The following is a 13650-nucleotide window of genomic DNA, read 5'->3' as shown; positions in this document are numbered from 1 at the left end:
TACTTGTGTGGCACTAGTCCTGTAACGCGATTGACCCGATTACAGAGCTTACTTTAGTAGATGGCGCTCTCACAGTATTTCCGAATACGAAAAATGATTTTAGAGATTTGTGACGTTCCGGTCCCACCACGGGATCGCGACATAGTGTCCGCCAGCGCCACCAGAGGTCTAATCTTCCTAGTTATTTTCATTCCAGATATACCTACGACATTTACGACAAATTTACGACATTTACGACATTTACGACATTTAAGACACGTGTCGTGTATAAAATAAAAAATTCTTGTCTTTACCCACCACTGCTTGGCGCCAGAATCGGCTTCCCTTCGGAAATTTGACAACGTTGCATGTCACTAGAACCGCTGAGTTATGCCCAGTGACATGCAACGTTGCCAAATTTCCGAAGGGAAGCCGTTTTGACGCCTAGTGTCCATGCGTGTTTCAGACTGATTGTGAACGGAGAGAAATTTATAGGTTATACTAACATTTGTAAACTTTGGTAAACAAAATTTCTTGAAACTTGTTACGTCATATTCTATTTTTCACAAGGCAATTGCAAAGATGCCGCAGTTCGTCAATTCTAAAGTCGATATCGTACGTATAATTCATGACTATCTTCTGTGTCCATGCATTACAATTTTATATCAGTTTCTACTTGACAGATACAAAACATGAATGACATCAGCTCTGACTTTACCTGTCTAAAAGTCTCAGCTTTGAAGAAAGCTTCCCGAATAGCAGGGGAGGTGGATCGGATTACTATTGGTCCTGATTCAACAGTAAACGAAAATGAGTGCCAGAAATTAGAGAATATAGAAAATGAACAGAATTCCTGTAACATTACAGTTCTACAGAAACCCATTCTGTCGCATAGTAATAACAGTTCTACACAGAGTGGAATTACATTCTCTGTTAAAAAAATTCTGTTAGAAAGTGAAAATCAAAGGAAGGAAGAAGTTCGGGTAATGTAAATTTAGTTTTAATCTTAGAAACTCATAGCTTAATTTTTTGACGACAGATTGTACATTACTATAGCGAACTCAGTCGTCAACTATTTTAATCCTTACGTATTTTGGACTCATTATATTAGTTAATATTCAGTACTGGTAAATAGGTTTATTTTTTGCCTTTTGGCCTCCAAATGGGCTTACATGTGTAATGTGTGTAAGTGTTTCTGGGACTGTTAACTGAAGATTGTGCTTTTGTTTTGATTTCTTCCTTCATCTTGTTCTTCTTTTCTTCTCCTTTTTTCCAGAACCATACGCATCTATTCCGCTCCTTCTTCTTCTCCCTTTAATATCCTTCTGATCTTTGAATTTTCTCTTTTCAGCTCCTTACAGTCTTGTAGCATGTGACCCAGCATCTCTCTAACCCCAGTACATAGTCTGCATACTGTCTCTTTTTCTTCCTTCCAGTACTTGCTTCATCGCTCTTCGTTCCCACATCTGAACCTTGCGATCATGCTTTGATCTCTGCCTCTGTATTTCGGCCTAGGTAATTTGCTCTGTGGTTATCCCTGATTTCTGTATAATGTGTGTTATATCTGCCTCCTAGTATTCTGTCGTGTTGCCATTGAACCTGCTCTGCCCTGTCTCATTGCAGTTAATATTCAATATATGTGTATAATTTTGTTTTCTAACAAATATTAGCGTTAAGTATAGTAACTGAATTTTGATTTGCAACAAAAAACATAAGCATAAGTATTTGTCATCATAGTCTATTAAGAGATGTATACTGTACATATATATCTCTGATAGACCAGATTATGGAGACTTAAAGTAATAGAAAGTCAGATAAACCAATCATTAAATCGAACCTTGGTTAACAGAAAACCTATGAAAACTAAATGTTGCTGAAACTTGTGGCTCTTAATATGTGTTATTAAAATTAAGAGTATATCTTTAAGAAAAATTAAGGATTACAATTAAAAATTAAGGTAATTATTTAGAAGTTTTCCATCCTCACCGATTTCAATGATTTTTGGATATGTTATGAAGATTCTGAACAACTTTTTCCTATACATGTTACGCCGCACGACCTTCGTTTTCGAGATATTTGCGAAAAACATCTGTTGATTTATTCCGACGCAACGCATTCCACTTTCCAACTTGTCCCGGGTATTAGTATTGGTTGGGGTTAGTTAGTGCCGGGGGCGCGTAAAGCATGATAGCGAACTGATGTGAGTTTATAGATTTGAACCAGAAATTTGCGGATGCCCGTCAACACCTCGGCTCAATCGGTTCGCTACTATGCTTTACGTGCCCGCGAGCAGGCGCGCGCCCCCCGCACTAATCTAGCCCCAACCAATACTAATACCCGGGACAAGTTGAAAAGTGGAATGCGTTGCATCGGAATAACTCAAAAGAAGTTTTTCGCGAATATCTCGGAAACGAAGGTTGAGCGGCGGTAACATGTATAGGAAAGTTGTTCAGAATCGTGTCCCCGACAACATATCCAAAAAATCGTTGAATTCGGCGAGGATGGATAACGTCTAAATAATTATTAAAATTAAAATTGGTTCTCTAATATAAGAAGATGAAAATTTATACAATGTTATATTTTACATTTTCAGAAGGTAATTGAACGCCACTGGCAGCATATGAAGGAAAATGGGAAAGCTATAAAGGAGCATATGGCAATTTCACAATCACATATGGCCATGGAACGTGAACGCAAAAGTAAAGAGAATTATGCATATATACTAGCAGAAGAAAGGATTGCAGAGCAAGAAGAAATACGCAGAAGACATGAGCGGCAGAAGGAAGTGGAAGAATACAAAAAGAAGATGAAAGAGAAAGAAGAAATAACCAAAAAGATAATGAACTTGAGAAATGCCTTTGGGATGAAGTACCATGACATTATAACTCTTTCTGAGAATTGCAAAGACAAACATTCTGTTGGTATTATACTGACTTCTTATGCTGCAAAGTTAGGAGAATTGCATCATCAAATAGAACTTATAGCTGAAAATATTAAGGTAAGAAATTAGTTAAATTTCTTAACCCGGCGGGAGGCGCACCCCATATTGTAACACAGGTTCTCGCGGCTCCATATCAAAACTACACAGTACAATAATACACATACAATTTAGAACACATGAGATTTACAGTGCACATACAATTTAGGACACATGCGATTTAGGACACATACCATTTAGGACATATAGAATTTAGGACAAGTACAATTTAGGACACATGTTGTTTAACGCACAGCAAGATTTTACACGCAAGATAGTACGCAGAAAATAGTGCACATACAATTTAGAACACATGCGATTTATAGTGTACATACAATTTAGGACACATGCGATTTTGGACACATGCGATTTAGGACACATACAATTTAGGACACAGAATATATATTGCGCGATGGGGTCAATATCGCTATTGTTGTCAAGGTCATCATTCTGAACATTTCCCTTTAAACTTTTTTGGCGGTCGGCTTTGGTTTACGAGATATTCGCCGAAAACTTTACTTAACATTAGAATTACCGAGTTTTAAGGTACGTATACACGACGACACTTTTGTGTCTAGATCAAGCGTATACGACACTCAACAAAATTTTCAGAAAGATTGGGAACTGCCTAGAGCAGTCCGCGACACTGAATTCGACCTATCGTCGTGGGAGTTGCAGGTAGAGCTAGACTGAAGACACTGCAACTAGCTAGACGCAAAAGACACTTGATCTAGACACAAAAGTGTCGTAGTGTAGACGTACCTTAACACATACTCACATCGGTTCGCTACCATGCTTTAGGCGCCCGCAAGTGAGCGCGTGTCCCCCGCCCTAATCTAGCCCCAACCAATACTAATACCGTCGGCTGTGAAACAGATTTCAATATATTATGCCGAAAGTTTTTATTAATATCTCCGAATCTAAGGCTGACCGTTTAAAGGGAAATGTTGTTCAAAATGACGACCTTGACAACATATGTGAAGGTCCTCGAAATCGGCGAGGGCCCAGTTCATCGGCAAGTTTACCGTGCTAACCTGTTGTACATTAAATAAAATGTGTCTTAAGCTGCATGTGTACTAAATTATGTGCACTATGTGTATGTGTACTATCTTCTATGTACTATCTAGTGTTTGAAACCGTGCTTTGCGCTATCCTGATGTGCACTAAAAAAATTGTGCGTTAAACTGCATGTGTTCTAAATCGGGTAATTATTTAGAAGTTTTCCATCCTCACCGATTTCAATAATTTTTGGATATGATGTCGGGGACACAATTCTGAACAACTTTTTCCTATACATGTTACCGCCGCTCGACCTTCGTTTCCGAGATATTCGCGAAAAACTGCTGCTACTACACAATGTATTTTGCTGTATACCTACCTACAGTACGCGTCCGTGGCAGCGTATGCGCCAGCATGGGACAAAACAAATGACGAAGCTGACCTTCGTTTCCGAGATATTCGCGAAAAACTTCTTTTGACTTATTCCGACGCAACGCATTCCACTTTTCAACTTGTCCCGGGTATTAGTATTGGTTGGGGCTAGAATAGCGCCGGGGGCGCGCGCCCGCTCGCGGGCGCGTTAAGCATGGTGGCAAACCGATTGAGTAGGGGTGTTGACGGGCATCCGCAAGTTTCTGGTTCAAATCGCTAAACTCACATCAGTTCGCTATCATGCTTTATGCGCCCCCGCACTAATCTAGCTCCAACCAATACTAATACCCCGGGCAAGTTGGAAAGAAGATCTATAGGAAAAAGTTGTTCAGAATCTTGATCTTGATAACATTTTCAAAAATCATTGAAATCGGTGAGGATGGAAAACTTTTAAATAATTACCCTAAGGGCGGTATTTTCAGTGGCTACTTATTCTTAAGCAAATGCTTAAGCATGCGGCATCCTCTACTAACCTAGTAGCTAGTAAAGGATGCCGAATGCTTAAGCATTTGCTTAAGAATAAGTAACGACTGAGAATACCGCCCTAAATCGCATATGTCCTTAATTTGTATGTGTCCCAAATCGCATGTTTCCTAAATCGCATGTGTCCTAAATTTTATGTGTTCTAAATCGCATCTGTCCTAAACTGTATGTGCACTATGAATCGTAGGTGTTCTAAATTGTACGTGAACTATCCGCTGTGCACTATTCTGATGTATGCTAAATTGCATGTGTAATATTGTACTGTGTAGTTTTGATATGGACTCGTAACACAGGTTGTCGCTACTGGGTCAAAAACACCCAAAATTGAAACGTAAAAAACCACGGTTTCAGATTTTTTTTTAACTTTGTAATTTTTATGGTATAGTACAGTGTTTTAAGAATCAAACAAAATTTATTAAATATCTTAAAATCTTTATTAAAGTTCTTTAAAAAATTGTAACAAAAACTCAGTCTTCATATTTTCGCAACTAGCGCCTCTGTGGTAAATTTTACTCAGTAGCGCCTCCCGCCGAGTTAAATGGTAAATAATTTTGAAAAAATGTGTGACTTCATACATATTTAATATATAGACAGGAGAAGTGACGCCCACCGATTTAAGTATTACAGAGAAAATAGTTTATCAAATTGATGAGATATTGTGCATATTCAAATCAGAAATAGGTAAGAGATTTATCATACCTTTCTTTGTGCAACGCTTTAATGGGAATATGATCTTATGTTTCCTGTTTCTCATGTACCTTAGAGAAAATAAATGCTCAGTACGAAACGAATTTAGCTAATATAGAAAGTGCGAAGCAGTGTCAAATAAACCCTCAAACTTTAAAAAAACAGAAGTCAAATACTCTAACTATTTGTGAAGTAATTTCTCCTGAACAAACAAACATCAACGATATTCAAATTAATAAAGACAAATGTAGAGATGAAGAGCAACAAAAGAACGAAGAAACAGCTGCGAGTGTAACTACTCCGCATAGTCCACTATTAACTCCAACAGGTGTTGATACAGAAGTTGCATCACCAACTGCTAAACAGAATGAAAGTAAATATAGGTTCGCAAAATATAATAATCTATATTCGTAGTGAACAGGCAATAAATATATCTCTTCTTTTTTCCAGGCCATTTGTATGAATATGTTGACAGGGAATCTTTACAAATATATATGAACAGCGTACAGTTTTTGAGAAATTATATGCAAAACTATGAAGAATTTCAACAGTCGCCAAGTACAAAAACGCTTAGATTTGAATGTCAGAAGGCAATAAATATACCTGTAAATGCGATCTCTGGTATTAATGAACAGCATTTAAGAGATAAATATGAAAGGTTACATAATCTTCTGATAGGAAGATCTTCACCAAATTTCAATTCACATCCACAGGGGGCAGCATTTTGCAAAAATGTTTTAGCTTTAAAGATAGTTGTACGTATTTTATATAATTTTCATCTTTGTACCAAGGGCACTTGCATGCGAGCAGTTTTTAAACAACCAAAGTTTTGTTAATCCCTTGGCCTACAACAGGGCTCTCCAAGGTCGCTCCCGCGGGAGCTTGGGGTTCTCCCACTCTCGTCCGCGTTGTCAGGGATACCGCGCGACGCTAACCGCGGAGTCGCTAGCCCGGCTAGCCCGTCATGGCAGCCTTCGTAGCGTCGCGCGGTCTCCTTGGCAACTGAAGGCACGCTCCGCCAGAGGAAGATTGGAAGGGGAAGCAGGCGCGTGAGGGGCCCCTATGCTGGAGAGCCCTGGCCTACAACATCGAGTGAGATTCGTGGTCTCTCGATCGGGCCAAAGATGGAAAGCACGAGCGAGACTCGTGGTACGTAGATTGGGCGAAACGTAAACACCAAGGGTCAGGCTCGTGGGTAGTAGATACTACGACGCAAATTTTCACCGATGTCTTTTCATCTCAGTAATTCCTGGCCGCATACACATGTATTTACTTTATTGCAACTGCGTACCGGGGTTAAGACGTGTGCGATTGACAACTTCGGACGCTGAGCCGAACCGTGAAATGGCTCGACGCGTGACTCACCGCTGGCGCTGTTTTAGTGCCGGCGGTCGGAATTTAAACGGTAGGCCAAGGGGTTAAATTCAGTATGCTTCAAGAGATCAATATTAACAAATCTAGGAATTTAACTAAAAATCTGCAAATTGAATTGTTTGTACAAAAGTATGACTATTTGAGATACAAAATTATTTTTTTTTAGTATTTTCAGTCTAATAGCCGGAAAAAATTTCTGAATTAAATACTTTTTTTTTCATTTTCATGAAACTCTGGAAGTTTATAATATATTATGTGTAGACAAAAGTAAGGGATATGTGCTGTTTTAGCTACAGTAACTTAAGTTTAGGGTGAAAATACCCTCCGAGTTACATACCTCTGATACCATTTGAAGATAACTATTGGAAATATCAAAACAACGTTTAGGCAGGTGTTTCATGATTTCTGATGGATAATAACGTGGTGTTAGTAACAAGTTAAGAAGAAAGCAAAAAATTGTTTATTTTATTTAGTTTCAAAATTATCAACATTTTTATAATTACGAGAAAGCGAGTTATTTTTATTCTGAATTTACAATCGACCATAAGTACATTTATTTAGCACTGATATTGCATAGATATCAACAAAAAGATGTCAAGGAACTATTAATACCTTAATTATTTCTGAAATAACAGATACAGATTTTTTTTTCGTATGCATGTCGCACTCTACAGGAGAGGCTATGATACAATGGTATTACATTTTGTATGGGTGGCTTGATTTTCTTGAATGGAGCCATATGTTTTTATTACTATTTTCTTGTAGATAATAAAAAGTAGTTTGTTGCATGACATATTGACCTTCGGGTGATTTTGGACAAGAGAATTCCGCAATCCAGTAGTTACGGCTGTGAGCAGGTGGTGAAAAAGAGACAAGCGTGTGTAATCAGAATAAACTCGCGTCTGTCTCTCTTGCACATGGTACCGATTGAATGTAGAATTTTCTTATCGATGATCATTTAAAGATTAACCATGTTATACATGGATAAATTTTCTTCTCATTAGTTAAATGAATATCATAATAGGCATATATGGTCTTATTTGAAAACATTTCGGACGACCTTCATACAGTAGGATTTCGGTTGAATGGCTTAATCGAGACAAAACCAGGCCGGATAAATCGAGATTTTATATACAAAATAAGCTTTTTATACAGCAGGAAATGCAGCGTCATAGCAAATCTAAGACCATGGTTAATCGAGACTCCGAATGACCGACACATCGATAATCTCTTCTGTACAGTGTATTATTTATTTAAAAAATTATTCTGTACCTACTACAGTTTTAAAAATAATTCAGGTACTAATAGGTGATGCATTACTCGGTGTTAATATATATCTATCTATATATACAGGGTCAGTGTTTTACCCTGCAACCCGCGCTCGCGCGAACTTGTAAAGTGGCAACAGCGCCTCACAGACGCATTCCACTACAACCATGCACCGGCCCGGCGGAGAGCTGCCAGCTCTCATATCAGCTATATATATATATATATATATATATATATATAAGTTTGTGGTTAATTGTAAACATGTATAAAATATTAGTAACACATAAATGCCCCTATAACCGATTGTAAGTTCAGAGTAATGGTAGTTTAGTTTGATACCGGTATTTTTCGGTTCCATCTTCAAAACCTTTATAGAAACCGAAATACGCAAATACCGGTATGACGTCATACCGATATATGCAAATACCGGTATATTTACCTATATTTATCGGTAATTTTTTCGGTTTTCGAATTTTATTACAGTTTTCAAAATATTATTAAGTACAACCGATTGTACTTGATATTGATATTGGTGTAATACCGAAGCTAATCATTAAATAACATGTATAATGTGTTCGCAAGTTAAGAAGAAAGCGATATTGCGACTTCCGGAATTCGGAAGGGAAACGTTGTATTTTTCCTTTTTTCTGCGGCCACGCTATAATGAAGCTACGAATCTATTGGTATTTTTAAAATTATATTACGTTATATCGGTGTTTTTACAGCTCAAATTAATAAGAGCTGTGAAGATATTACTTTAATCTATCATGACACCTAAAGAAAAACCGGAAAAATACCGGTATTTATTTCGGTTTCGGCACTTCACCGATTTCGGTATTCACCTATTTCGGTTCTATAACGGTTTCGGTAATCATCTGTTTTGGTACGATATCGGTTTCGGTATAGCTTTGTTGACGTAATACCGTTTTGAAGTCTCTGGGTTCGCATAATGTCGATAATTTTCAAAATAATATAAAAAAAAATGACAGTTAAATTATTGCAAATATTTATGTGTATCTAAACTAAAACATTTATCTAGCAGCCTTTCGTATTTGTCCACGTATTAGTTTCTTCAAATGATATCAAAGGTATAAAACGTTGGAGGATAGTTTCACCTCTGAAACTTGAATTACTGTAGCTAAAACAGTATAGGTATGCCTTTCACTTTTAGTTACGCTATGTGTTTGCATTGTTAGTCTGATTCTAGTAGAAAAAAAATAAATTTAGTAGTATTCGCCAATGTGTTCACCACCAAGTGTCCTTAAGTATTTATAATAAACTGTACTATATTTGACATGTTTTTTTTTTACAGAATCAAGGAGAAACCCTTGTTTCAAGTAAACCAAAAATGGCGTTTCCAATTGCTGCGATCATTGTAGCCCTGTGGAATGATCATCCTGATTTCGGCGACCTACTGTTGTCCCATTTCCATACTACTTGCCCGTATACGGTTCCTGTCTTCCTGGCAAAAATGGTGGATCAATCAAACGAAGATTATTACAAATCGCTGGGCTACAAATATACCGAAGAGGGCGCAATTGAAATGCACGATAAATTTTTGAAAAGAATGTCCGGTTTAATGAGACTGTATGCCTCTATTACCATTACATCACAAAGGAAAGGCATTGTTAAGGGTAATCCGTATGGGCTTCAAAATGCGTGGCGATGGTTGGCTGCTATTCTAAATATTGGTAAGAAAAGTGCAAGGGAACGCAACGGTCTTTCACGCATTACTGATGTGTGCAATTTTGTTTTATTTTTGTTATTTCAGAACCACGGGCAGAAATAGCAGATCTTTGCGCGACTTTTTTGTTGGATATGCTCGAAGTTGCTGGTCGTGCCTTGTGGGCTGCTTATCCGAACCAGTTTCTCAAATTGTTGATTTTGTTGACAGAAGAATATTACCCACGCATGCAGAGCGTAGGATGCATTAGCGGTGGTCCGTTGGTGCGTCTCGAAGAATTCTTGAGGAACAGTTTGGCGAAAGGTTCAATACCTCCGCCAGAGGGCCAGCTTTCCCCAAATTTTTGGTGATCCTAATTTCGCTTGATTAACTTTTTTTTCTACTTTCCTTAGGCAATTTACAAATTTTCGATTGTTATTGTTACGCGCGAGAAAACATCGGATACTTGTACAATTTATAAAGTAATTTTTTTTATAACATTTTTACGTGCTACAAATTGAAAATAAATCCACTATAGAACATAAATAAAATTGTTAGGCTATTCAAGTGGCACAACATTTCAGACTAGTTTGTACATATAGAAAATTGATTACTGGATTATTATATTTATTGAACTTAATGTATGGCGAGGAGGAACATAAAGGAGTATAAAGAAGAAGTGATATGTCTATTATATATTATAATGTAATGAAAGTAACATAATCTTTAGTAATATGGTACGCTCGTAGCTACATATTTTGTACCATTCTGACCGTAAAGTTCCGCGAAATTCTTTGTGAAACTTGTGACCCCAAATGGTGCGAATCTGTCCACCCATTCCTTATCTTGATTTATGTTTAGCAGGTAAGCTGTGATTTGTCTTGCCAGAACATCTGTAAATGAAATAAATAACGTGTGATTCATTTCATGAAAAAGACGTAAAGCATACAGTGTGTAAACATTTATTTTCTATCCATAAGAATACTACTCAGACAAGATATTTCAGTGGTTTGCAACTGCTATTTGGTACATATTCGTACATTTGTCATCTTTCATTTTTGTCTGCAAGTAGCAGACTATGTACCTGTGTACATGTACAGGGTGCTTGTAGAAACTGGAAAAAGTTGTAGCTCTTTCCTATGTATAAAAAGTGATGAACACCGCTTTCAGCGGGTGGACATTTGTAAAAATAACTTGCCGCAAAATTGTTTATCGCATTGAAAATCAATGTTAAAGTTTTATTTTACATCAAGATGCTCTGCTCCATGAGAAAGAGAAGAGTTTGATGGGGCAGGATTTTGGGATCGCGCGGTTGAGGAGGGAAAAGAAACACGATGCGTTCTTTGTAGTCTTACAAAACGCAGTGATTGGCGTTCACTTTTACTATGGAACATATGAAAAAGTAAACAGAAAATGGCCGCACGCCTGCAACAGGTGGCGGGAGTATTCGAATATGAGTTTACAGTCTCAACAGAGTTCAAGAGAAACCATGTGCCGCAAACGCACCGTTTAGACGCAAAGATTGTTAAAGTTTACGCAAAAATCAGAGTGTGTAGAGCCACTCACACCAGCAGTGGAATGTACCCTGATAGCCAGATCTGGACAGCAGAATCTGACGTCAGAACTGCAGCAGTCTGTGTCCGCATTTGGCTGCGTTCTGATGTGCAGAGCCTGAGGTGCAGTGCCTGATGTCAGATGGACAGCAGATCGACAGCAGATTTCGCCGTCTGCTAGGCACAGCAACAGCGCCATCTGAGGTCCAGAATTACCAAGCAATTGCCTACAGATGGCGCTGTTGCTGTGCCTAGCAGACGGCGAAATCTGCTGTCGATCTGCTGTCCATCTGACATCAGGCACTGCACCTCAGGCTCTGCACATCAGAACGCAGCCAAATGCGGACACAGACTGCTGCAGTTCTGACGTCAGATTCTGCTGTCCAGATCTGGCTATCAGGGTAGATGTTCGATGTAGTGTTCGGGAGCCTCATATATGTAGTTGTTCTACTCGCTCCTGCTACCTCTCATTTACACATATCGAGCCCACTTATACACTTATAAAGCCCAGTTGGGTTTCAACGGGTCGATATATTGATCATGATTTCTCCTTTGTTTGTTTGAAGGCAACAAGGAAATGGTGTGTGTACTTATGTGAGTGGGAGGAAACGGGAGGTGTTGAGGTGGAGGATCCAGAGGTGTAGACTCACCCTTGAAAGCGGTGTCCATCACTTTTTCCATCTGATAGTTTTTTTATTTTTTTTGTGTTATTGATTCTGTGTTTTGTGTGATTTCTGCGCGTGTGTGTCTCGATAACATAATGGACTATTATACGAAGTAGATATAATGGAAACAATGGATTTTAGCGAGTAGATAGGTACGCTTTAATTTTGGATTAAGTGTCGCAGAATCAAGTGGCCATGCCGATTGTCGGTAAATTTCGTTGTAGCTTCTCTGAGATGACTCATAGGTAAGTAAAAATGTAATTGGTTGTGACTCATAAATAATATACGCATTTTCACAGTATTTTCTAAAAACACAAGCCCTTCGTTACATCCCACAATAAGTTTCACGAGTAACTTACTTAACACAAAATAATTATTAATCCAAAAAATCGTGTTCTATCCGCAACATATGATAAACTATTTAAAAAAAAAACCGCCGTCCTTAATATCCTTCTCTCTTTCTAATCTCCGTTCCCTCTCACTCTGACACCTACCTCCTCACATCATGCTCTACAGTTTGCAATAGTGATCCTCAAGGGAGTGATCGGTATAACCGCAGCCATTCGTGACATAACCAGAATAAACATAACCTAAACATTCACTAAACTACCTGCTTTCCAAGCTGCTTGCTTATCTATCTCTTTCTATCCGTATTTTGTCTCTTTCTTTTTTACGTTTTCTTTCTCTGTCTACTACCGTTTTTGTCACAAATGGCGGCAACCAATCAGTGGCACGCCATCTATCTCTATCCTGCTCGAGCACGTTCCCCCTCTCTCGCGCTCTCTACTCCCAGAGTTATTTGAGCTTCAAATAATTTTCAAATACAAATGAAAAAAAATATATATAAAAAAATTATGTTAAACGATTTTATTAAAAATGTAGTAAAAACTAAATTAAAATGCACTAAAAACTAAAAAATAATTCTTTTCTTGTACTTCAATTTTGATGGTGTTAATATCACTTTAAATAAAATCGTGGGGCACGATATTTCGTAATAGGATATGAATCACTTTAATACTTCAACTTTTGGTTGCACATGGTGTCCCAAGATTGTATTTAAAGTGATATTAACACCATCAAAATTGAAGTACAAGAAGAGAATTATTTTTTAGTTTTTAGTGCATTTTAATTTAGTTTTTACTACATTTTTAATAAAATCGTATAACATAATTTTTTTTTATATATTTTCTATTTTTTACCTTTGACACTGACAAGGGGAGGACATCGTGTTATAGACATCGATTTTGATGAGTCTTGGCACGATGGATCTTTGAAAAAAATAAGTAAATATGTAGGTGTTTGAGCGTTTCAGCCAATGGGCCTTAATAATACAGATATTTACATGTAAATTATTAAACATTTCATAGTGTCCGTATAGAGCATAAAAGTTAACATGAATTTAAAAATATGCCGTCGAGCATTCGGCAAGACGTCTGCGTGGCGTTGTTGCGGTTGTGATTTCGATTCCGCCTGTGTCTAATATATTTTTTTTCACACTATATTTTTTTCCACACTGTATGAACAGTGAAAAAAGGTAACGGTAGTAACGTTCATTATTAATTCTTTTAA

General features: G+C 37.7%; 2 protein-coding genes across 5 annotated transcripts in view; one reads left to right on the top strand and one right to left on the bottom strand.

Annotated features, from left to right (window-relative positions):
- Positions 1–434: 434 nt before the first annotated feature.
- Gle1 (Gle1 RNA export mediator) lies at positions 435–10311 on the top strand. Of its 2 annotated transcripts, none has more exons than XM_076808554.1 (8): positions 435–594; positions 663–962; positions 2573–2977; positions 5461–5551; positions 5634–5930; positions 6008–6312; positions 9513–9891; positions 9972–10311. In XM_076808554.1, exons 1-8 carry the CDS (start codon positions 562–564, stop codon positions 10232–10234), a joined length of 2073 nt encoding a protein of 690 aa, XP_076664669.1. In that variant the 5' UTR covers positions 435–561; the 3' UTR covers positions 10235–10311. The 2 variants fall into 2 exon arrangements, with proteins under 2 accessions (XP_076664669.1, XP_076664670.1); XM_076808555.1 differs by having other exon boundaries at positions 436–549.
- Positions 10312–10530: 219 nt separating this feature from the next.
- Positions 10531–13650, bottom strand: part of LOC143367016 (uncharacterized) — a 92099-nt gene continuing 88979 nt past the window's right edge. For all 3 annotated transcript variants that reach the window (XM_076808608.1, XM_076808607.1, XM_076808606.1), the window contains exon 7: positions 10531–10756. In XM_076808608.1, coding sequence (XP_076664723.1) covers positions 10590–10756 — 167 coding nt within the window. In that variant the 3' untranslated portion in view covers positions 10531–10589. The remainder of the gene's footprint in view (positions 10757–13650) is intronic.

Source organism: Andrena cerasifolii, chromosome 3 (genome assembly GCF_050908995.1).
Source record: "Andrena cerasifolii isolate SP2316 chromosome 3, iyAndCera1_principal, whole genome shotgun sequence".
In the NCBI taxonomy this organism is placed as follows: domain Eukaryota; kingdom Metazoa; phylum Arthropoda; class Insecta; order Hymenoptera; family Andrenidae; genus Andrena; species Andrena cerasifolii.
This window is presented reverse-complemented; position numbering and strand designations above follow the sequence as displayed.